The sequence below is a fragment of the Salminus brasiliensis genome, chromosome 3 (assembly GCF_030463535.1).
Source record: "Salminus brasiliensis chromosome 3, fSalBra1.hap2, whole genome shotgun sequence".
Lineage (NCBI taxonomy): Eukaryota > Metazoa > Chordata > Actinopteri > Characiformes > Bryconidae > Salminus > Salminus brasiliensis.
Genome location: NC_132880.1, coordinates 6,046,332 through 6,070,345, shown reverse-complemented (window position 1 = coordinate 6,070,345; position 24,014 = coordinate 6,046,332). Strand labels below are relative to the sequence as shown.

The window sequence follows — 24,014 nt, the reverse complement described above, 5'->3', positions numbered from 1 at the left end:
ACCTCTTCTCAAATTGTGTCCCATCACACAGCCCACAGGCATTTTTAGCCTGATCATCCTTGTGCACCGTCATCTGCAAGAGCCTAAAGTTACTACCCCCTTGAACTAAACAGTTAAACTGGTGAACAAACAGTGACTTTATAGTTGAAGATCCTCAAAGTAGTTTCCTCTTTTAGTACAGAAATATATCAGATTGACTAGATCAGCATTTTCTGCTCCAAACAAGCAGGAGGAACATCAGTCTTCTTTTCCAGGAAGCCGTTAGGAGAACCTATTCTGCAGAACCATCTTCATAATCATCACCATCATCTTCATTGGAGCAACCCTCGAGTCAAGACGGGCCATGGTGCTGCTCCCAAAGCTGATAGGTCTGGTGCTGATCGCACTCGTAAATGGCGGTAAGCTTTTACTTTTGAGTTTCGCGTCTGTAAAGATGGTTGCTGGTGTTGTTCTTGGCTGGCTGATGACTGATAAACAAGCTTTCAATGCATTTCTCTCCTCAGGATTCACAGAGTTGAGGTGGGAGCTGTTTAAACTCCACTTACCACTTTTAGACTTCACTTATGCACTCTATTACAATCCAAAATGAGCTGATTTTATTGGGACAACTGATTTTGCAAAGTTCACTTTCCTTAAGTTGCAAAACTTGCCCTTTTCCCCAAGAAAACACTTTAATGCCTATTGGCTGTATCCACTTCATTTGTTATCTAGATGTTCTCACCTGGGATTTTGAGCTGGCCTCCATTACATTTGCCGCACAGATTTGTACAACATTGTTCAGAGATTAAAAAAAGATCTATACATCCGAGAGAGACCAAGAAAGGCTTTAACACCATCTTTGGTTTTCAAAAACGAGGACACTGGTCTCAGATGGGCGTCTCATTTCAAGGCACCACAATCTTCAGGATTTAGAAATGATAGGTACATTAAAGCAGTCCTGTTTAGTACATATCCCCTGCCTGTGAATATCTGTGATCCCACAGCCAGATAATGACTCCAAACATACTGCTTTATGTGAGGCTCTCTCATCTTTCTAAGTAGGAGAACTTGCACAATCAGTGGCTGACTAAATACGTTTTGGCCCCAGTGTATATATTTCCTAAATTAATAATGTTTGTAGTCGGGCCCGTGATGGTCATGGCTCAGAGGAGACATGGTGGGCATCCCTTATTTTCATTTTATAATGCGATGCAAGGAGGCGACCCTACATTCAGCTTTGTCTTCCGCCATACTGTGACAGAAGCAACAAGCACCTTTCTTGGCCGTGACTGCTGTCTTCCTGGGACGTGGTCACTGAGGCAATGTGGCAATGTGGCGACATCATTAATCAGGTCTGATTGGTCAGATTTTGAATTGGAATGTTCAACTATGGAGCAGTAGTATGGAGTAGTAGTTAAACATGGAGCCTCAGCCTCAGCAAACTGTTCCACTTCTATCACTCACATGTGTGCTCGGAATGGGCTTGGAGGCCTCTCTGGAACCAGTGGATATAAGGGAGGTATTCCAGTTAATCAACTGTAGTGAGGCGAGGCTAAAAGAGTGGGGCATAGCACTGTTTTGCTTCATTAAAACAACTGCAAGGTCAACCTCAAAGTTACTGCTGTTAACCTGTTCAAACTGGTCACCAGTAGTTAACACCATTCTGGGCTCATATCCTTTTCCTGTTGTGGGAAACCCGCGCCCAAAGTTAACCTGGGTTCATAAGAGGGTAAAGGTCACTTCCACCAACTTCCCTCATGACCCCATCAGCTGGTTACTGTTCTGGCTGGCTTCTGTAACCAGAGGTTTAAGTAGAAGGAACAAGAAGGAACTTACTGTTCATTGCATGCATTACACTAATGCAGCCTGTTTTTACAGTCACATGAAAGTGTTGTATGAGCTTATCATCTGAATACTGACAAACAATTATGTATTCTGGCAGACCTTTGTCCCATTACTCTTCAGCCTGCTGAAGTGGTAGTAGAACATGGAGCCTCAGCCTCAGCAAACTGTTCCACCTCCATCACTCACAACGGAATGGGCTGGGAGGCCTCTCAGGGACCAGTGGACATGCAGCCAGACGTCCAGTTAATCACCTGGAGTGTGGAAAGGCTTGAGGAGTGGGACATCACTCCATTTTGCTTCATCAATCGAAGGGTAGATGGCCAGTGCAGGGTTGACCTCAAAGTTACTGTTTACAGTGAGTTGTGGAGTCTTACCTGTTGGCTTTGTAATGTTTCTCCTCTTCTCAATGAAGCGAGTTTGTAGATAACATCTCAAATCCTTTCCCACAGAGACTCCTGACAACGTGTTCATCAGCACTGTGGGTCACGACGGGCCGATGGTTGAGGGTGGACAGTATAAGCTCTGGTGTGATGTTCAGAAAGTTGCTCCTGTTCAGTTCCTCACTATGAAGTGGTACAAAGGAGAGACTCTAGTGGGAAATACAACCTTCACTGACTCCTCCCTGACTCCAGTGGATACGTCTGCTACACTCCAGATCTCCCCCAGCAGAGATGATGATGGTGCTCAGTATAGGTGTGAGGCAGAACTGGATCTGGGACCAGAAGGACCTCAGCCTCCTCCTACAGTGGCGTCAGATCCCCTCAGCATTACTGTACACTGTGAGTTCTCTGCTGATTTACAGAATACAACCAGTATTTAGCAGCATGTGGTTTTGAGCAGAATGTAGTCTTAGTACTTTTACCAGTACAAGTGCTTTTAATGTTCTACTTGAACTTATGAAATCACTGTAGAAGACTGAAGACATTATTATATTCATTACCCTGGATAAAATATTAATTTCAGATTCAGTTCTGTATTGTCTTTATGAAATCCATTAACTGCTGCATGTGATAAACAGCACTGAGAGATCATCTCTAAGCAGTTACACATTCAGGTATCCCCAACTCCTGTGCCCCACTGTGCCCCCTGTACCATTCTAGTTCATGCCTTTGACTGGCGTGTCCTCCTCTTTTTTTCTTGCATTGGCACAATGGTGGACCTCTTTAATGAGTCTCTGTTTCTATTGAGGACCATGTGTTTGCAGAGGGTTGGCTGGGTGTTATCATTTGTGTTTGTATACTTGTGTTAAGTATGTTTCTTAGTATGTTACGAAGATGAAGACGTCCGGAGAGATCAGAATCAAGAGTTTCTGACCACAACAAACATGCCGACTTTATCCAGTGTTGCATGAGTTCATGTTGCAGCTCTTCAGCCTTAACCTGAGGCCTCATAGGCTATGTTCAGACTGCCAGCCCAAATCAGATTTTTGGCAGATCCAGACTGTATCCAGAGATTTCTTGCAATCGAACACATTTGGAGGCGGTTTGAAACTAGACAGGCAGCGACCGCGTCACATCCAGAGTGACCTCCATCTCTCCTGCTTCCACGTATGAAAGCAGCTTATTAGCATTGTCATCTGGTGATCGGATCAGATCGAATTTGCGCATCCGGACATCACTGACCTGTCCTCATGGGTTGCTGTGGTCATGACATTAGCACAGCAAGCCAAGCAGATAGGTTAGTGATGTCCGGATACGCAAAAAACAGATCTCACCAGATCTGATCTGAAAAACAAATAATACAGCCCATAATATTGCTTTGTGTCTTTTCTTTCAGATGGCCCAGTGATAACCTGTTCAAACTGGTCACCAGTAGTTAACACCATTCTGGGCTCATATCCTTTTCCTGTTGTGGGAAACCCGCGCCCAAAGTTAACCTGGGTTCATAAGAGGGTAAAGGTCGATCCCACTAAGCGTCTCAGCAAATACGACTCTGGACAGTACCAATACATCGCCACCAATGCGATATCCTTCACATCCTGTCTCATCAACATCACAGTGGAGTGTGAGTGGAAAACTACTCTAATGTGATTTAACCTGTAGAGTGTATTATCCAGCTGTCACTCACTGACTACACCAGCACTGCAGTTGAGGACATGTTTAGGCTGTTAGTGTTCTATGCAAGTTGGGTTCTTCATATTCCTGGAGAACGTCCTAAAATGACCTAAATTTGTGTTTCCTGAAGCATTTTGTTCTTATTTAGCTTCCCTCATGACCCCATCAGCTGGTTACTGTTCTGGCTGGCTTCTGTAACCAGAGGTTTAAGTAGAAGGAACAAGAAGGAACTTACTGTTCATTGCATGCATTACACTAATGCAGCCTGTTTTTACAGTCACATGAAAGTGTTGTATGAGCTTATCATCTGAATACTGATAAACAGTGATGTATTTTGGCAGATCGTTGTCCCATTACTCTTCAGCCTGCTGAAGTGGTAGTAGAACATGGAGCCTCAGCCTCAGCAAACTGTTCCACCTCCATAACTCACTATGGAATGGGCTGGGAGGCCTCTCAGGGACCAGTGGACATGCAGCCAGACGTCCAGTTAATCACCTGGAGTGTGGAAAAGCTTGAGGAGTGGGGCATAACACCATTTTGCTTCATAAATGTAGACAGTGGCCAGTGCAAGGTCGACCTCAAAGTTACTGTTTACAGTGAGTTGTGGAGTCTTACCTGTTGGCTTTGTGATGTTTCTCCTCTTCTCAATGAAGCGAGTTTGTAGATAACATCTCAAATCCTTTCCTACAGAGACTCCTGACAACGTGTTCATCAGCACTGTGGGTCACACCGGGCCGATGGTTGAGGGCGGACAGTATGAGCTCCAGTGTGATGTTTGGAAAGTTGCTCCTGTTGAGCTCCTCACTGTGAAGTGGTACAAAGGAGAGACTCTAGTAGGAAATACAACCTTCACTAACTCCACCCTGACTCCAGTGGATAAGTCTGCTACACTCCAGATCTCCCCCAGCAGAGATGATGATGGTGCTCAGTATAGGTGTGAGGCAGAACTTGATCTGGGACCAGAAGGACCTCAGCCTCCTCCTACAGTGGCATCAGATCCCCTCAGCATTACTGTACACTGTGAGTTCTCTGCTGATTTACAGAATACAACCAGTATTTAGCAGCATGTGGTTTTGAGCAGAATGTAGTCTTAGTACTTTTACCAGTACAAGTGCTTTTAATGTTCTACTTAAACTTATGAAATCACTGTAGAAGACTGAAGACATTATTATATTCATTACCCTGGATAAAATATTAATTTCAGATTCAGTTCTGTATTTTCTTTATGAAATCCATTAACTGCTGCATGTGATAAACAGCACTGAGAGATCATCTCTAAGCAGTTACACATTCAGGTATCCCCAACTCCTGTGCCCCACTGTGCCCCCTGTACCATTCTAGTTCATGCCTTTGACTGGCGTGTCCTCCTCTTTTTTTCTTGCATTGGCACAATGGTGGACCTCTTTAATGAGTCTCTGTTTCTATTGAGGACCATGTGTTTGCAGAGGGTTGGCTGGGTGTTATCATTTGTGTTTGTATACTTGTGTTAAGTATGTTTCTTAGTATGTTACGAAGATGAAGACGTCCGGAGAGATCAGAATCAAGAGTTTCTGACCACAACAAACATGCCGACTTTATCCAGTGTTGCATGAGTTCATGTTGCAGCTCTTCAGCCTTAACCTGAGGCCTCATAGGCTATGTTCAGACTGCCAGCCCAAATCAGATTTTTGGCAGATCCAGACTGTATCCAGAGATTTCTTGCAATCGAACACATTTGGAGGTGGTTTGAAACTAGACAGGCAGCAACCATGTCACATCCAGAGTGACCTCCATCTCTCCTGCTTCCATGTATGAAAGCAGCTTATTAGCATTGTCATCTGGTGATCGGATCAGATCGAATTTGCGCATCTGGACATCACTGACCTGTCCTCATGGGTTGCTGTGGTCATGACATTAGCACAGCAAGCCAAGCAGATAGGTTAGTGATGTCCGGATACGCAAAAAACAGATCTCACCAGATCTGATCTGAAAAACAAATAATACAGCCCATAATATTGCTTTGTGTCTTTTCTTTCAGATGGCCCAGTGATAACCTGTTCAAACTGGTCACCAGTAGTTAACACCATTCTGGGCTCATATCCTTTTCCTGTTGTGGGAAACCCGCGCCCAAAGTTAACCTGGGTTCATAAGAGGGTAAAGGTCGATCCCACTAAGCGTCTCAGCAAATACGACTCTGGACAGTACCAATACATCGCCACCAATGCGATATCCTTCACATCCTGTCTCATCAACATCACAGTGGAGTGTGAGTGGAAAACTACTCTAATGTGATTTAACCTGTAGAGTGTATTATCCAGCTGTCACTCACTGACTACAGCAGCACTGCAGTTGAGGACATGTTTAGGCTGTTAGTGTTCTATGCAAGTTGGGTTCTTGATATTCCTGGAGAACGTCCTAAAATGACCTAAATTTGTGTTTCCTGAAGCATTTTGTTGTAATTCAGCTTCCTTCACGACCTCATATCAGTGGTGTATTCATACCTGACCTTTCTCTGCAGATGGACCAGAAATCGTGTCAGTAGAGGACTCAGTAGAGGTCAACAGAGCCATGGATGCATCTCTGCACTGCAAAGCGGAGGGGAATCCACAGCCTGAAGTGAGGTGGAGTTTTAACGAACAGGTAAAGGCCACTGGAAGAGGAGAAGCAACCCTGACCATTTCGACAGCCAAGCTTGCTGATGGTGGCGTCTATACGTGCACTGCCGAGAATAAAATTGGAAAACAAACAAGGAAAGTCCCATTGGTGATAAACGATGTCATCACTACTGTTATGTAGTTCTTCCAAGGCCTTAGCAATGGCTTTGCGGCCCTTTCCAGACTTCAGTAAGATTTCAGTGGCCTTCTTTTGCATCTGTCCTTGAATCTCTTTAAACCATGGCATCACGTACCGCTGTTTAAGATATTCTAGCCTGCTTCACATTGACAGACAGATTTGGCAGTAGCAATGTATGGGTGTCACTAGTAAGACTGACCCCAATTTTAGCTAAAGGGGCAATTACATTTTCACATGGTTGACAGAGGCTCTGAATAAATCTGTCACTTCAATAAATGGAATGATCATGTAAAAGCTGCATTGTGTGTTTACTCGACTCTGGTTGTATTTAATGGGATGGGCCATATATGACCACTTAGCCACCTTGTTTTGCCACGCCCACTTTCAGGAGTTTCTGGTCATTTTGTATTAGATGGTGTACGGTCCTATTTTATTTAGAGTAAACTCTGAAGCCTGAGGTAGCCTACTGCTGTGGACACGGATCACAAAGCAGCTAGCTATGCTAACCCAACATTTCAACAGACTACTAATGCCATTTAGAGCAGAGCTAACTAACAGCCAACACAGAGCGCTGTGGGAGCCCATGTTCAACGAAGAGGAGGACCTGTGTCAATGGCTGAAGGTGCTAAATTTAAAACACCCACCCAAAGGTCCACATGTCTGCTCTTACCATTCTGTGAAGGGCAACCCAACACTAGAGCATCCATACCCAGAGAAAAGGCTCTGTTATGAAGCTCGGGTGAAGTGTCAGTGCCAGGGCTATCATGTAAGCCTGAGCCCTAATCTACTCCAGAGTTTCAAAAACACCCAATTAAAAATAATACAAATTATAAAAATAATAAAAACAAAAACCCAGAGGAAGTGTAATACCCTGCTGAATACTCCAGCTCAAGACCAGCTTTAGCAGCTAGCTGGTTTTGGATGGTTGAAAAAGCTGGTAATTCAGCTTTTGACCAGCACAGTGTATGCTGCACTTCATTTTTGCTGATGCTTGGTCATGCTTGTTGACCAGCTTGGTCTTGCTGGTTATTCTGGTCAACCAGGTTGCTGATGCTGGTCACCCAACATGGTCAAGTATTCACATTCATTACTCAGGTAGAAGTGGAGATACTAGGGTTTAAAAAGACTTCTAGAAGTAAAGTATCAACTTAAGCTTTTTACTCCAGTAAAAGTGTAAAAGTACTGGTTTCAGAACTACTTCAAGTAGAAAAGTAAAAGTAATGGAAGGAAAACAAAGGCCGAAAGCTTAGGCCACAGCACAGGGGCCTATAGTGCACTACCTGCCCCCCCCCCCCCCCCCCCCCTCCCCAAAAACACATTTCTCTAAAAGCCGTAATGAGGAGAATGTTCTATTAAAATGTTGATGTTGAAAAATGTTGGGCTGCACTAGGCTCCTGTTTCAGCTGCTTATCTGCCCATTGAAAATGAAGCATTTCAGTAATATCAGCTCTATTAAAGGAGCATCTCTGTGCTCTACTGAGCATTAACATGTGTTTAATGGAGGGAAAATATGAGGAGTAGTTGTTTTAGTAGTTTTAGTAGTTTTGTAATTCTGCAGAAAGTCAGACTTCAGAGGCGTGTGATCAATAAGCTTTATTGGAATGTAAATGTGGGGCTTAGTCAGGACGTTTCACTGCAGGTCTCTTGAGTTTCTGCCACGGACACAGTCTTCATACTAGACTACAGACGTCTGCTGTGTCACACTTTCCGGATGGCACCATTTATGTGGATAGGGTTTTTTTTTTTTTTTAATGATGACAAACCAGGATAAAACAGGAGTGACGATGTTATTTTTAAAATGTAAGGAGTAGAAAGTTCAGATAATTGGGTGAAAATGTAAGGAGTAGAAAGTTCAGATAATTGGGTGAAAATGTAAGGAGTAGAAAGTTCAGATAATTGGGTGAAAATGTAAGGAGTAGAAGTGGAAAAATCGGTCACACTGGTGGTCTAGCTTGGTCAGGTTGATCATGCTGATAGACAATCATTTAATCAATGAATCAATTAATTTAATCAATTAATGTCATATTTTAAAACCATTCATTATCTGTATTTACTAGCATCTGGTGAAACCCTTCCAATCTAACACGCATGCGCAAAAGTGCGGTGCCGCACGTGAAGTTTCGGTTTCACTTTTGCCAGCATTCCTGGAGGTTTCAAGAAAGTTCACGCGGCTGTCAGCTGGCATCACCGCGAATGCGCTCGAGCTCGCTGTAAAAACGGCACGTAATTGGTTTCTTTGATCTTCGCTTTTGAGCTTGTTCTTTTCCTTTGACGCTGCAGACACGTCCTCACGTGGCCGCGTTGGGACATTTTTCAGGAACACGGGGCGGTTCCCAAATGTGCCTTCTACTTCACTTTGAACAGAGACCCCCCCTCCAATCATTTATGGGGTCTGTTACCTCCATTGCCCTTCTCCTCAGCGCGCATTAATGAGCAATGTGGAGTTGGACTGACGCACAAATTGGTGTCTCATATGAGGGCCTTTTTACCTGCTATGTGAATGTACCTGAGAGGGGTCACCTGTGGTCATTTCTTCATCTCTAGCGGTTGCTTTTCTTTTCATTTCGAGTCTTTTTACCAGGTGATATCAAACGACCAGAGTGGACAATGTGTCACTGTGAGATCAGACAGATCTGGTCATGTCTGAGACAGCAGGTGTTGTGTGGTACTCCTGGTCAGCCTGCTGTGTATGGCTGTTGTTAGCTGTGTAGCTGCAGTTTGGTCAGAGTACCTATGCTAACCCCGGTCCACCGTTAGAAGCACGCCGTTACAATCGACAGATTGGTCCGATTAGTCCTGCGACATGTGACTCGTGTTGGCTTGTGCTGGAACAGCAGGTCCACTCTACAGCTAGTCCAACCCTGCAGGTTCTGCTGAAGGACACCTTCAGAGCTCCGGTGGAGAGAGCTGTTTTGGTGGCCTTGAGTGAGGCACCTAACCCCCAGCTGCTTCCTGAGTGCTGAGGTGGCTGCTGAATCACTGTATGTCCCTACTCACCAGTATATGTGTGTGTGGTTGGTGTGGCGCAACAGATAACACCACCACCTACCATTGCGTTACAACAACACCATGTGGGAGACCAGGGTTCAATTCCCGGTCTGGGTGACTGTGCTGCGCTACACCAATAAGAGTCCCTGGGCAAGACTCCTAACACTACATTGGCCCACCCCTGTAATACGAGTAACCTTGGAAGTCGCTCTGGATAAGAGCGTCTGCTAAATGCCATAAATGTAAATGTAAATGTAAATGTGTGTGTGTGTTCACTGCCACGTATGGGTTAAGTGTGAAGGCCGAATTGGGTGGCACTCCTGTGCAGCGGCTGTGTAGCGTGTTTCCAATGCTAATTCTGATTCTGCTAATTCAAAGCTAACCTGGCCTTTTTTGTAGCGAATAAAACAAGGCCTTTGTGACTGGAAGGAACGTGTCGACCATACTGTAAAAAAAAACTGAAGTGTCTTCCTCCAAGTGATTTCCTCTTATACCACAGCAGGATATCCTGTTGAGCTGTTCAGCATCTTCTCAGAGGTAGTCGCCAACACGCTCTGCTTCACTTGAGACAGAAGGAGCTGCATCAATCTCACCCCCTCTCTCAAGGGGCCATTAGGAGAACCCATTCTGCAGAACCGCCTTCATAACCATCACCGTCTTCTTGATAGGAGCAATCTTTGGGTCAGGACGGGGCAATGGAGCTGCTTTTAAAGTTGATAGGTCTGGTGCTGATCACCCTCGTAAATGGCGGTAAGCTTTTACTTTTGAGTTTTTTGCTGATGGTGTTGTTCTTGGCTGGCTGTCGGCTGATAAGCAAGCTTTTGAGGCATTTCTCTCGTCAGGGTTCTCATAGTTGCATGCAAGTGCGCCATATGGTGGTGGGGGTGTGGGGGGTGGGTGTGGGGGTTGGTTTGATAGGATGATTCCTAACAACCCAAGGGCCTGTGACTGACCAGGGGCCCTAAAAAAAGGAATTAATTGAGTATTTTGGCAGGGGTTTTAGAGTTGTGAGGCCCAGTGTAAGATGATTTCACATTTGCCGCACACAGACTGATTTCCTTTGATTTAGACGCCATTGTTCTAAGATGAAACAGCTGAAAATGCTGTGGGAGACTGAGAAAGGCTCCAAAACTATCTTAAAATGGCCAAAGATGCATTTATTCTGTGATTTAAGTTGTTTTTTGATGTAGAAACATGAAGAGTGACCTTCATTAGGTTTTCAAAAACGAGGACAATAAGGCACATGGGCGTAAACCGTGGTGAAGATTGCTGTGGGAAAGTCTTTTCAAGCAGGCCAAAGCTGAAGGGCTGTGGTAGTGTGTGGTAGTGTGTGCACGAGGGTGAGATCGAGTACCTGAAGTTCATGAACCATGCCTATGTTAGTGATCACTAATAAACAAACATTCACTCATTAGCCAACACTAACGAATAGCCTTAGACACCCGTAAGTCATTTTCTTTCATTTCAACTCATGAATCTCACGAGTAAAACAAACAAAAATCGAATTAAACCCAAAAAAAGTGAATTCAATTCAATTCAATTCAATTTTAATAAAAAACATTTTGTAAAAAGAAAACGCAATAAATAAAGTCAGTTCCCTTAAAAAGTCTTAATTTCACTATTTCATATTTCTGTCCTCATGGTATGTCTGATGGGCTATAACCATGTGTGACTGAGTGCTTTGGGACCGTTCAGAAGATTTGGGCCACTAGGTTCCACCCAGTCGACTGATTTTATTTATTTTTTATTATCTCAGACATTCAACGTAATTTAGTAATTCCATCTAAAGCAGATTTTGGAGGCGATTTCCTTTACATAGATTGCCTCTAGTTTGTCTAAAAGAGACATTTTCTGAGGACAACATTTGGCAGCAAAGATAAACAAGTATCCAAGCTGCTGAGAGGAGAGCTTAGGCAAGCTGAGGTTGGGTCTCCTTTCTTAAAATATTATTGCAAAGGGCGTCTACCGCTGGCTTCACCCAGCATCACTTCTACGGCATTAGCACAGCATGGTTATCATGGGGCTAGCATTGCTACTGCACTGACCTCCGGCCTTGCCCACCATCTCTACCGGGCTGACTGCCGGACACACCCAGCATGGCTTTCAGTCAAGACTATGTTATGCTATGCCAGTTACCTAAAGTCTGCAACACGGCTCCTGATTCAGTTCCGTTTTCTAGTGGTTGAGTCATTTTAAGAAGAAATAGGTCATCAATAAATAAATATCTGCCATGGCAACGTACATACACATATCCAACAACACAAGACTGAACTCATGCGATTTCTGAGGTGTGGTAGGTGGTACTTTCAAAATGGAACAACTTTCAACTGCTAGATCTGCACTTTTAACCACCAACGTTTAGTCTGACCTCAAGCACACAAACACAGACGTATACACACACACACACACACACACACACACTGTGGGTGCAGTTTCACTTCAGTATGTGTCTCTGAGCAGAAGTGCTGTTTGAGAAATAAAGACTCTAATAGTTTTTATGACTGTATATTAAAATCTGTCCAGTTTGTAGGTTAGAATTCAAATGAAGTGGATTGTACATACACTCTTCGTACCAAAAGTCAGGGCTGTCTCTCCCATTAAAGCTAGTGTTCAGACTCCGACTCCCCGGTGGATCTGAGCAGCTTATCACAGGCTTTTTCACCAACTTGTGGAGTCCTTGGTGCGAGGGCTGAGAATAATCTGGATGCTTGTCTTCCATGCTTCTGGAGAGATGGTAGGTCAAGCCTAGCCATACTTGAAGCACAAGGGGCTCTTGGTAGGCATTGGGGTTTGACCACTGCCCTCAGGTAGGGAGGTATTGCGAGAAAAGATACAGCCGGAAGAGAGGATTTTGTAAGAGGGAAGAATCATTAAAAGAAATTTTTAATTAAAAATACTTAAAATGAAATTTAGCACCGCCTACATGATCACATGGGAGGAATTACCCATCTAAAATAAATAAATAAATAAACAAATAAAAAACAGACTGGACGTGTTGAATGACATGTAAATGACACAGCTTGTGCTGTCGTGATAGGATGCACTACAGACAATGTCAAAGCTAATTCTATAGAGGGTATTTACCTATGTCACATTCCCCCTGGAACACACGCCCTTTAGTCTGCAGCGATTATTAGGGAAAAAGTCCATCCAGATTACTAAAGAACCAATCGTCCATTGACAGCGATGTGTAGCCTGGAACGTTTAGCTAACTGAGGCTCAAATCACACCTGCTTAGAGGATAAAGCCTGATATCTGAGAGCACAGAGTCGAGGGAATGGTCTTAGGAGAGCTTTCCACCATGTTCAGGCTCATTTAGTAGACTGGCCCATCCAGGTTTGCTAGCTGAGTTCTGGAAAACGGCCCTGTGGACGGGTACTGAGACCAACACACACACACACTTGTTCATCCTTCCAAAATTAAGGGTATAAAAAAAAAAGAGTATGTTGTCCAGAAAATACTTTTGTCCATATAGTTTGTATGTGTGTACAGTTTGTTTGGGGCACCCAATGAAACCACAGAGGCACACATTATGGACAAAACTATTGGGACATCTACTAATTCTTTACTTCTTCTGAAATCAGGAGTATTACAAACAAGAGTTTGTCCAAGGAAGACTTCTTTTTACCAGATTACAACAGCAATAGTAAGGTCAGGGTGTTGGCTGATCACCGCTCCAACTCATCCCAAATGTAGTGGTTTGATAGAACACAGTTCCCCTGCTCCACAGATCATTGCTGGGGGGCTTCATACTCCTCTAGCCCAGGCCTGTATGTTTGAGCACTTTGTAGTTCAATAGCCAATCAAAGTAAAGAAAACTTCTATTCAGGAGGCAGTTTATGTGAAACATTAGGGCCTGTACATCTTTCACTTTTGTCCTTTGTCATATTTGAATACTGATAAACAGTGATGTATTTTGGCAGATCCTGATTGTCCCATTACTCTTCAGCCTGCTGAAGTGGTAGTAGAACATGGAGCCTCAACCTCAGCAAACTGTTCCACCTCCATCACTCACTATGGAATGGGCTGGGAGGCCTCTCAGGGACCAGTGGACATGCAGCCAGACGTCCAGTTAATCACCTGGAGTGTGGAAAGGCTTGAGGAGTGGGACATAACACCATATTGCTTCATAAATGTAGACAGTGACCAGTGCAAGGCCCACCTCAAAGTTACTGTTTACAGTGAGTTGTGGAGTCTTACCTGTTGGCTTTGTGATGTTTCTCCTCTTCTCAATGAAGCGAGTTTGTAGATAACATCTCAAATCCTTTCCCACAGAGACTCCTGACAGCGTGTCCATCAGCACTGTGGGTCACACCGGGCCGATGGTTGAGGGCGGACAGTATGAGCTCCAGTGTGATGTTCAGGATGTTGCTCCTGTTGAGCTCCTCACTGTGAAGTGGTACAAAGGAGAGACTCTAGTAGGAAATACAACCTTCACTAACTCCACCCTGACTCCAGTGGATACGTCTGCTACACTCCAGATCTCCCCCAGCAGAGGTGATGATGGTGCTCAGTACAGGTGTGAGGCAGAACTTGATCTGGGACCAGAAGGACCTCAGCCTCCTCCTACAGTGGTGTCAGATCCTCTCAGCATTACTGTACACTGTGAGTACACAGTTCTAGACACACACACAAAGAAGGTTTAACCAATCCTGCTTTTAGAAACTGGTGCCCAGTTGTTTAACCAATAACCAGCGTAGCCTATTGAGAGTTTCGCATGACTGTATAATCAATAAATAATAAACACATCACCCAAAATATCTAAAACTTGCTTTCACAAAGGCATAGTAGGACAAAGATTCTTTAATGGAAAAGCCAGCATAACTCATAACACACTCTCTACCACTCTCACTAAGGTGCTTTTGGGAAAACGGGCCCTGCTTGTAGCCATTTATCCATGATGCATGAATTCCATATGTACCAAATGTTTCACACTGAGCTGCACAGGAAACAGAAGCATATCTAGCAGACTTGTGGGTTCTGTTAGGCCAACAAACTTTAATGTAATATTTTATCTTCATTATTTTTACAAATAATTGTCTATAGTAATTAGCCATATTTAACATTAACAACATACAATTCTATACATTGTGACCAGAGATGACAAGTAACTGTCTACTTCACTACTTTAACTTTTATTTACCGTCACAGAGTACATAAACAAACTGTGTAAAAATGTAAATAAACTGTTAAAGATTCAGATTTAAACTAAACCCAATGAAGCCAACGCAGCCCAATGTAACACCCAACCATCCAGAGCTGCTGGTATCTGTAGCCTGGGTGAAAGTGGGCTGGTCCAGAACCTTGGATTCATGTGAAAAGCAAATGGAGCTAAGCTCCAGCACGGTAAAGGAATACAAACAGTTCCTGAACCTGTATTGTTGTATAATCTTTGTAAAATCCATCTTTAAGACTATTTCATGTGATAAACGGCACTGAGAGATCATCTCTCAGCAATTACACATTCACATATCAAGAACCACGGTGCCACCCAGTTCTTTTTACAGGCGTGTTCTCCTCCTTTGAAGCAACATTATGTAGCAATTATACTGTAAAACAGCAGCTTTAGGATCATGTTGAAGCTCCACTGATTGTAATTGAGAGAACTGTGTCTCTGTTATTGCCACTCTGGGCCAAAACGCTGCTAACCACACTATGTAACTTTGGTGGAGCCGCATGAGACCTCTTGCCAGAACTACGCAACTCTGTAACCAGTCATATTTGTGTTTTGGGGGCTACAGGTTATTGCCATTTGGATGTAAACAGGCTGGATGATTCATGGTGTTTCTTCCTTGGCCTTATTCAGCTAGTTTGTATTGGCTAGAACCCAAAAGATGCCTCAAGCTAGATGCTACCAAATACAAAAGTCAGTATGGATACCTAGATACACAATACTCAACATACTACACTTTATTTAACTGTCAAATCGTATTATCATATTTGTGTTTTCAGGGGGGTTCGGATTGACATTGAATAATTCACTATCATCTATCATCTACTGATAAATAAGAATGACAATATTTTCATATTGGCATATTTCCACTTTCCCAACTGTATCCAAATACTGAAAACACATTCCGTTCACACTTGTGTAAAAAGTGGACCCATCTATGATGACCTCTGAATTTGGTTTGAGTGATCCAATCGCAATCTGATCACAGTGCATCCTGGGCACGTTTACACCTGGCTTTATATAAACGGACAAGTGCAATCCAAACGTGATCCGATCACCGAAAACACATATTCATACCAGTTGTAAACAGGTCCTTGGTGTGAAAACTTCATGGTTCGGTGATATCCAATCCTGTTCAGACACATCTGAATAAACCTATTAGTTCATTAGCAGGTTTAATAGGTTGTGCATTCTAAACTGCATGGTACAGCAGGTCTCCAGGACCAGCTGGCTTTCCAGACAGACAAGTAAACTTTAACCCCTGGCTACTGGGGTTGAAGTTGGGTGTTGCATTGGGCTACATTGCTTTTACATTTCATCCACGCTTATAAGTAAAAGTACTGCTACTCTACTGAGCATTTACCCACATTTGACTCGTACATACTCTTTCCACCCAAGTATTTAGTTTAAAAGAAAAACAGTCAACCAAGAAACTAAAAGCCAGTGGCCCCTAGCAGTACCACCACAAACCACTGGAGGGCAGCAGCCCACTGGTTAAAAAACACCTCTGTAGAGTTTACCCAGTGCTGCATGAGATGCATGTTTCATCATATCAGTCATTTTTTCATCTCTTATATTTCTTTGTGTCTTTTCTTTCAGATGGCCCAGTGATAAACTGTTCAAACTGGTCACCAGTAGTTAACACCACTCTGGGCTCATATCCTTTTCCTGTTGTGGGAAACCCGCGCCCAAAGTTAACCTGGGTTCACAAGAGGGTAAAGGTCGATCCCACTAAGCGCCTCAGCAAATACGACTCTGGACAGTACCAATACATGGCCATCAATGCGATATCCTTCACATCCTGTCTCATCAACATCACAGTGGAGTGTGAGTGGAAAACTACTCTAATGTGATTTAACCTGTAGAGTGTATTATCCAGCTGTCACTCACTGACTACACCAGCACTGCAGTTGAGGACATGTGTAGGCTGTTAGTGTTCTATGCAAGTTGGGTTCTTGATACTCCTGGAGAACGTCCTAAAATGACCTAAATTTGTGTTTCCTGAAGCATTTTGTTGTAATTCAGCTTCCTTCACAACCTCATATCAGTGGTGTATTCATACCTGACCTTTCTCTGCAGATGGACCAGAAATCGTGTCAGTAGAGGACTCAGTAGAGGTCAACAGAGCCATGGATGCATCTCTTCACTGCAAGGCTGAGGGGAATCCACAGCCTGAAGTGAGGTGGAGCTTTAACGCACAGGCTAAGGCCACTGGAAGAGGAGAAGCAACCCTGACCATTTCGACAGCCAAGCTTGCTGATGGTGGCATCTATACGTGCACTGCCAATAATAAAAATGGGAACCAAACAAGGAAAGTCCCATTGGTGGTAAACGGTAGGCATGTCATCATTGCAGTAATGCTGCTCTGCTCATCATCTCAAGCACTTATTCAGATTTTATTGCTGAAAGTAACTTTGTAAACCATGGTCGCTTGGTTCATGGTAGCTTGCTGTAGCTAGTACAGTACAGGCCAATGACCAGATTCATTAGATGCTACCAAATACAAAAGTCAGTATGGATACCTAGATACACAATACTCAACTGTAAGCCTTAATGAGTGCAAGATACTCTTGGAAGAGGTGGGTCTTCAGTTGGCGTTTGAAGACAGAAAGCGACTCCACCAGGCGTCAGGACATAAGAAAGTCTAGATGCTTGTCTTCATCGCACTTTAAAGGACGGTGGGTCAAGCCGAGCCCTACCTGAAGCTCGAAGGGTTTTTTGGTGCAGGTCGGCTTTTGATCATTGCCATCAAGTACGGAGGGGCTGGTTCATTCATCAGTTTAATGACACCCACACCATTATCCATCCTTTCAGTAGTAACTTAAATCCTTGTTTTTACAGTCATTTGATTCTCATATTGATGAATGATTATCTGTTTTGGCAGATGTTTGTCCCGTTACTCTTCAGCCTGCTGAAGTGGTAGTAGAACATGGAGCCTCAGCCTCAGCAAACTGTTCCACCTCCATCACTCACATTGGAATGGGCTGGGAGGCCTCTCAGGAACCAGTGGATATGAGGGATGACGTCCAGTCAATCACCTGGAGTGTGGAAAGGCTCGAGGAGTGGGGCATAACACCATTTTGCTTCATTAATCTGAAGGGAGACAATCAGTGCAATGTCTCCCTCCTCGTTACTGTTTACAGTGAGTTGTGGAGTCCTTCTTGTTGGCTTTGTGATGCGTTTCCTCTTTTCTCATTGAAGCAAGTTGTGGATAACATCTCAAATCTTTGCCCACAGAGATTCCTGACAGCGTGTCCATCAGCACTGGGGGTCGCACTAGCCCGATGGTTGAGGGCCGACAGTATGAGCTCCAGTGTGATGTTCAGGATGTTGCTCCTGTTGAGCTCCTCACTGTGAAGTGGTACAAAGGAGAGACTCTAGTGGGAAATACAACCTTCACTAACTCCACCCTGACTCCAGTGGATACGTCTGCTACACTCCAGATCTCCCCCAGCAGAGATGATGATGGTGCTCAGTACAGGTGTGAGGCAGAACTGGATCTGGGACCAGAAGGACCTCTGACTCCTCCTACAGTAATGTCAGATCCTTTCAGCATTAATGTGCAATGTGAGTTCGCTGCACATTTAACCAGAGCTTTGCAATACCTTTCACCACAAAAGCTTTCTTAGCTCGCTGGGAGGTTCAACTCAAGCTGGGTCCTGCTGTGGCCAACAAGTTGAAAACCACTGCTTCAGCCTAAATCAGAGGCCTCATGTATTGTTTTGTGTCTATTTTTAGATAAACCAGTGATAATATGTTCACACTGGTCAACAATAATGAATACCCTCTTGAGCTCATATCCTTTTCCTGCTGTGGGCAACCCGGCCCCATTGGTCTCCTGGAGCAAAAGAGGGTCACTGGTCGAATCTACTAAGCTCCTCAGCAAAGATGACACTGGACAGTACCAATACTTCGCCAGCAATGCTGTGGGCAATGCCTCCTGTGTCATCAACATCACAGTAGAGTGTGAGTGTATTATCAAGCAGTCACTTAATAACGACATCAGCACTGCAGTTGATGGCATGTTTAGACGGTTAGCTTAGAGTTTTTTTTTATATTATTTGATATTTCTAGAGAACATTAAAAATTCAGCCTATATTTGTGTTTCCTGAAGAATTAGTTCTAATTTAGCCTCCTTCCTGATCTCTTATCAGAGGTGTGTTTGTACAGATTTGTTCATACCTGACCTTTTCTCTACAGATGGCCCAGAAATCCTGTCAGGAGAGGACTCCGTAGTGGTTAACAAAACTATGAATGCATTTCTGCACTGCAAGGCTGAGGGGAATCCAGCGCCTGATGTGAGGTGGAGCTTTAACAACCAAACTAAAGCCACTGGAAGGGGAGAGACAACACTGACCATCTTGAGAGCCGGGCTTGCTGACAGTGGGGAGTATATATGCACTGCTGCGAATAAAATTGGGGAAAAAATAAGGAGTGTGTCATTGAAGGTAAACGGTAAGCAGGTCATCACGAGTGCCTATTAAAATTTTATTCTACAGTGATTCTGTAATCCCACAATGCAGGATTTGTCCGTTCAGCCAGATAACCTAAGCCCAAAGTCAAGTCTGTCCAGTAGAAAAAGAGCTGAGGGGCATTTCTATTGGACTTCAACTATCTTCAACTTTGGGCTTAAGATATCTGTATAACTGAGGAAACCTGCTTTGTGGTACATCCCCTAGTTCATAGTTGCCTATCTACAAAAGGTTTTCTGTTGTTTATTCAGGGGTGGCTTCTTCACATCTGACAAGCTCTGGTGTTCACATGCACTGAAATCCCATTGTTAGAAATTCCCTATTTTCAAAAACATCATTTTTAGTGGCTCCGAGTGGCTCAGTGGTCTAATATGCTGTCACTATAGTCTGGGGGTCGCGAGCCATGGCGCTTTGCCATCAGCGGCTGAAGTCTGAGAGGCTGTGATCTCTCTGTAGACGGCGTGTAGATGCCGCTCTTTTCCCATAGCACTTATAAGTGATGTTGCCCGGCACAGGCGTCTGTTAGCTGGTGCGGTGAAGCTGGGTACCTGATGCTTGAGCATCTGCGGCAGGTGCTGGCTTTGCATACATCAGAGGAGACGCGGAGGTTAAGTCCTTAACCATCTAGTGTCGAGAGCATTGCTAGTGCTGAGGGAGGGTGTTGTAGGATCTTGTATCAGTATTGGGAGTATCTTCCAGTGGGATTGTTTGGTGGCCAGCAAACTTTGCAGCCCTAAAAAGATGGTTGCTTGTAAACAGGACTGTGAAGTGTAAAACAATTCACAGGTCACTGGTACAGGCAGCACTGATGGAGGTTTTAGCACTAGGGAACTTGTGACCATTTCCACATCTTTTTGTTTTTGATATTTTAATACTCACTGTATTTACAGTCACATGAAAGTGTTGTTTGAGCTTATCATCTGAATACTGATAAACAGTGATGTATTTTGGCAGATTTTTGTCCCATTACTCTTCAGCCTGCTGAAGTGGTAGTAGAACATGGAGCCTCAGCCTCAGCAAACTGTTCCACCTCCATCACTCACAACGGAATGGGCTGGGAGGCCTCTCAGGGACCAGTGGACATGCAGCCAGACGTCCAGTCAATCACCTGGAGTGTGGAAAGGCTTGAGGAGTGGGACATAACACCATATTGCTTCATAAATGTAGACAGTGGCCAGTGCAAGGTCGACCTCAAAGTTACTGTTTACAGTGAGTTGTGGAGTCTTACCTGTTGGCTTTGTAATGTTTCTCCTCTTCTCAATGAAGCGAGTTTGTAGATAACATCTCAAATCCTTTCCCACAGAGACTCCTGACAACGTGTTCATCAGCACTGTGGGTCACACCGGGCCGATGGTTGAGGGCGGACATTATGAGCTCTGGTGTGATGTTCTGCATGTTGCTCCTGTTCAGCTCCTCACTGTGAAGTGGTACAAAGGAGAGACTCTAGTGAACAAAACAACCTTCACTGGCTTCACCCTGACTCCAGTGGATAAGTCTGCTACACTCCAGATCTCCCCCAGCAGAGATGATGATGGTGCTCAGTACAGGTGTGAGGCAGAACTGGATCTGGGACCAAAAGGACCTCAACCTCCTCCTGCAGTGGCATCAGATTCCCTCAGCATTATTGTACACTGTGAGTTCTTTGCTGATTTAGGTCATGTAGAACCAGGGGTTCCCAACTGACCACCAAAGCTTCCACAGCTCCCTAGAAGGTCTAAACAGAAAGCATCTCAACACTGATAATTCTTAAATGGTAGAGTTAGCATAACCAGACTTAATAAAACACTTTCTCTACCGGTTTAGATGGTCTTAACTGATCTAAGATGCTTTCGGGAAACTGGGCTGTATTTGAATGCTCATTTCCAGAAGTGTTGACTTCCATACAATCAAAAAGACACTTGCATTACCTTGATTTCAATGAGAATTGAGCTCAACAAGCTCAGCCTAAAGGATATTTTATTTTTGCAGATGATTGTAACAGAAATAATATTTGTCATATTTAAAATTATATATAAAAACACACAACACCAGAACAAACCCCAATACTGACAGCCAGCAGCCATCAACTGGTTGAAAACCAGTGCTCTAGACTTGTACGAGTACATGTTGCATCTTTTTAACCTGTTTTTGTTCTCATGCACTGTTTTGTGTCTATTTTCAGATAAGCCAGCGATAACCTGTTCAAACTGGTCACCAGTAGTTAACACCATTCTGGGCTCAAATCCTTTTGCTGTTGTGGGAAACCCGCGCCCAAAGTTAACCTGGTATCATAAGGGGGTAGAGGTCAGTTCCACCAAGCGCCTCAGCAAATACGACTCTGGACAGTACAGTTACAACGCCACCAGTTCAATTGGCAATACATCCTGTGTCACCAACATCAGAGTGGAGTGTAAGTGGAAAACTACTCTAATGTGATTTAGCCTGTCGTGTATATTACCATGTAGTTCACCATGTGTCGACTACACCGGCACTGCAGTTGACGGCAGCCTCTCTTTTTTCAGATGGTCCGACGTTTGACTGTCCTAAAATCTACGAGGAGGAAGAACAAGAAAGAAAGAGTCATTTCTTGTATACATGCAACGCTGTGGCTTGTCCCGTAGCTAACGTCTCCTGGTACAAAGGTGGAGTGAAGGTGCAACCCCCACGCAATCTGACAAGGAAAGATAATGGCTTATACACCATAAAGGCACAGAACATTCATGGAATTGAAAGCCATAATTTGATCATTAACATTCTATGTAAGTTACTGACGGTTTGAGAATTGTGTTTTGTGTGTATCATAATGGATGAGTAGAAAATTATACACAAAAAGATGGTTTGTAGATGTTTCCATGTCTACATTTGTGGCTGGATTAAGTAAGTATTAAGTAAGTAACCATGTAGCCAAGCCCAGCCACGCTTAGCATAGCATAGCACTGTAACCAGAGTCCTCCCAGATAGTGTTGCTGTCCTCTCTGTGTCCTCTCTGTGTCCTCTCTGTGTCTTCTAAAGAGATAGTAGCTGGTTGGCTGGTTAGTTTTTAGCATAGCAACTACCTTTAGCACCCTTACCAGCTTCCCCACAGCATGTGGTGACCCTCCAGCTTCCTCCGTTAGGCCCTTCTCCCCATTTGGGTCAGCCTGCATTTTTAGCCTTTTTAGCCTAATTTCCATATTGTTTGGAATTGTTCAGAGGATGTAAATATAATGGGCCAATATTTCATGGTAAAGACCAAGACGTCTAAGGTTCACGGATGCTCTGCAAAGCTGGTGGTCAGCGTGTTAGCAGTGCTAATGCCGTGAAGGCGATGCTAATGTTGTGATACCGATGCTGGACGATGCCGGCGGTAGCGATATCGAATCGACATCGCTAGACAGTTTGGAAAAATAGGAGATAAACTTCTCTTTTAAGGGGAAGGCCCAGTTCTCTGCACTAATAGCCGTAATAATCTCTCTCACACACTGTGTTTAACACTGATTATTGATTTTCATGGGCTTAAAATTAAAGATTAAAAAATGAAAAAATTATTTCATATTGTCCAGCTAGCTGAAAATATTAGAATACAAATGTGGGTATCTATAAGCCACCCTGTATAATCCAGTTCCTATTCAGTTATATCTACAGCATCTTACAAGACGTATATATGTGTTATTTATTACACATGAACGTTCTCCACAGATGGCCCAGAAATAGTCCTCACAAATGAATCGGTGAGGGTGTCCAAAGGCCAGCATGTGTCTCTGGTCTGCCAAGCTGTGGGGAATCCAGTGCCTATTGTGTCATGGAACTTTAAAGAGCAACAACTGACCAGTAACCGAAGTCAGACAACACTGAACATTTCTGAAGCCACGTCTGCTAATGGTGGCGTATATACATGCAGTGCCACAAATAAGGTTGGGAAACAGACAAGGAACGTTGAGGTGGTGGTAAACGGTAAGCCTCTCATTACTGGTGAGATTGTGACTATGGTACATATGCCTTTGGTTCGCATTGTGAATTAACTAAGAAGAAATGCTGGGTTTTCAAAGTGCTGCCTTTCTAATGACCTTACTCTTCTCTCTCTCTCTTTCCGCAGTCTCCGGAGACTACATCATCCAGATTATATCAATAATCATTATTGTGGTGTTGATCATCCTACTTTTACTATGCCTATTTGTGTGTCTCAGGAGGAAGCGAAGTGGAAAATACAACGTGCAGAGTAATGGTGGGGGGGTTCAAATGAAACTGCTGACTTAAAGCTCGAAGAGAGGCTTGAAATCATTCCTGACTCGAGTCAGAGTCAGATTTGCTGTAGTATATATGTTTATACACTCATGTACTGTAAACTTTATAACCAGTGTGGCTGTAATAGACTGAAGTACTGTCTACATCTTCGCTTCTTGCTATAGACTTTGCATTGTGGATAGAATACATGCTATTCGCTACTCGTCTCCTCAATTCTCTCGTTTAGTCTGTGTCAGGGCCATGTGTAAGCTATGACAGATCAACACTGTATTGGATTTTTATGCTGCGTTCAAGTGCTGGTTGGAATTACGAGCGTGTCACGTTCAAGCGATCGTGAAAAATGGCGGCTAATGTGGCGTTATATCCAGCACTGAATCTGTCTTCTTCTCCGCCATGTTAAAGAGCTGGAGGTGACTCTAACTCAGGAGTTCTGGTATCAAACTTATATCCATATTTCCTACTAGAAATTAGGACTTAACTGTGTATTTAGTTACATTTTTAATAAAGACTTATTTAACATGCTATTTC

At 43.7% G+C, this 24,014-nt stretch overlaps 1 protein-coding gene across 1 annotated transcript; it reads left to right on the top strand.

Moving 5' to 3' along the window:
* Positions 1-247: 247 nt before the first annotated feature.
* On the top strand, positions 248-24,010 carry LOC140551041 (hemicentin-1). Its single transcript, XM_072674410.1, has 23 exons — positions 248-398; positions 1,922-2,179; positions 2,274-2,603; positions 3,601-3,828; positions 4,220-4,474; positions 4,569-4,898; positions 5,896-6,123; positions 6,376-6,644; positions 10,307-10,388; positions 13,562-13,819; positions 13,914-14,243; positions 16,411-16,638; positions 16,891-17,145; positions 17,696-17,953; positions 18,049-18,378; positions 18,550-18,777; positions 19,012-19,266; positions 20,238-20,492; positions 20,587-20,916; positions 21,445-21,672; positions 21,785-22,021; positions 22,941-23,195; positions 23,338-24,010. The coding sequence occupies exons 1-23, from the start codon at positions 344-346 to the stop codon at positions 23,496-23,498; spliced, it is 5,643 nt and encodes a 1,880-aa protein (XP_072530511.1). The 5' UTR covers positions 248-343; the 3' UTR covers positions 23,499-24,010.
* Positions 24,011-24,014: the final 4 nt, after the last annotated feature.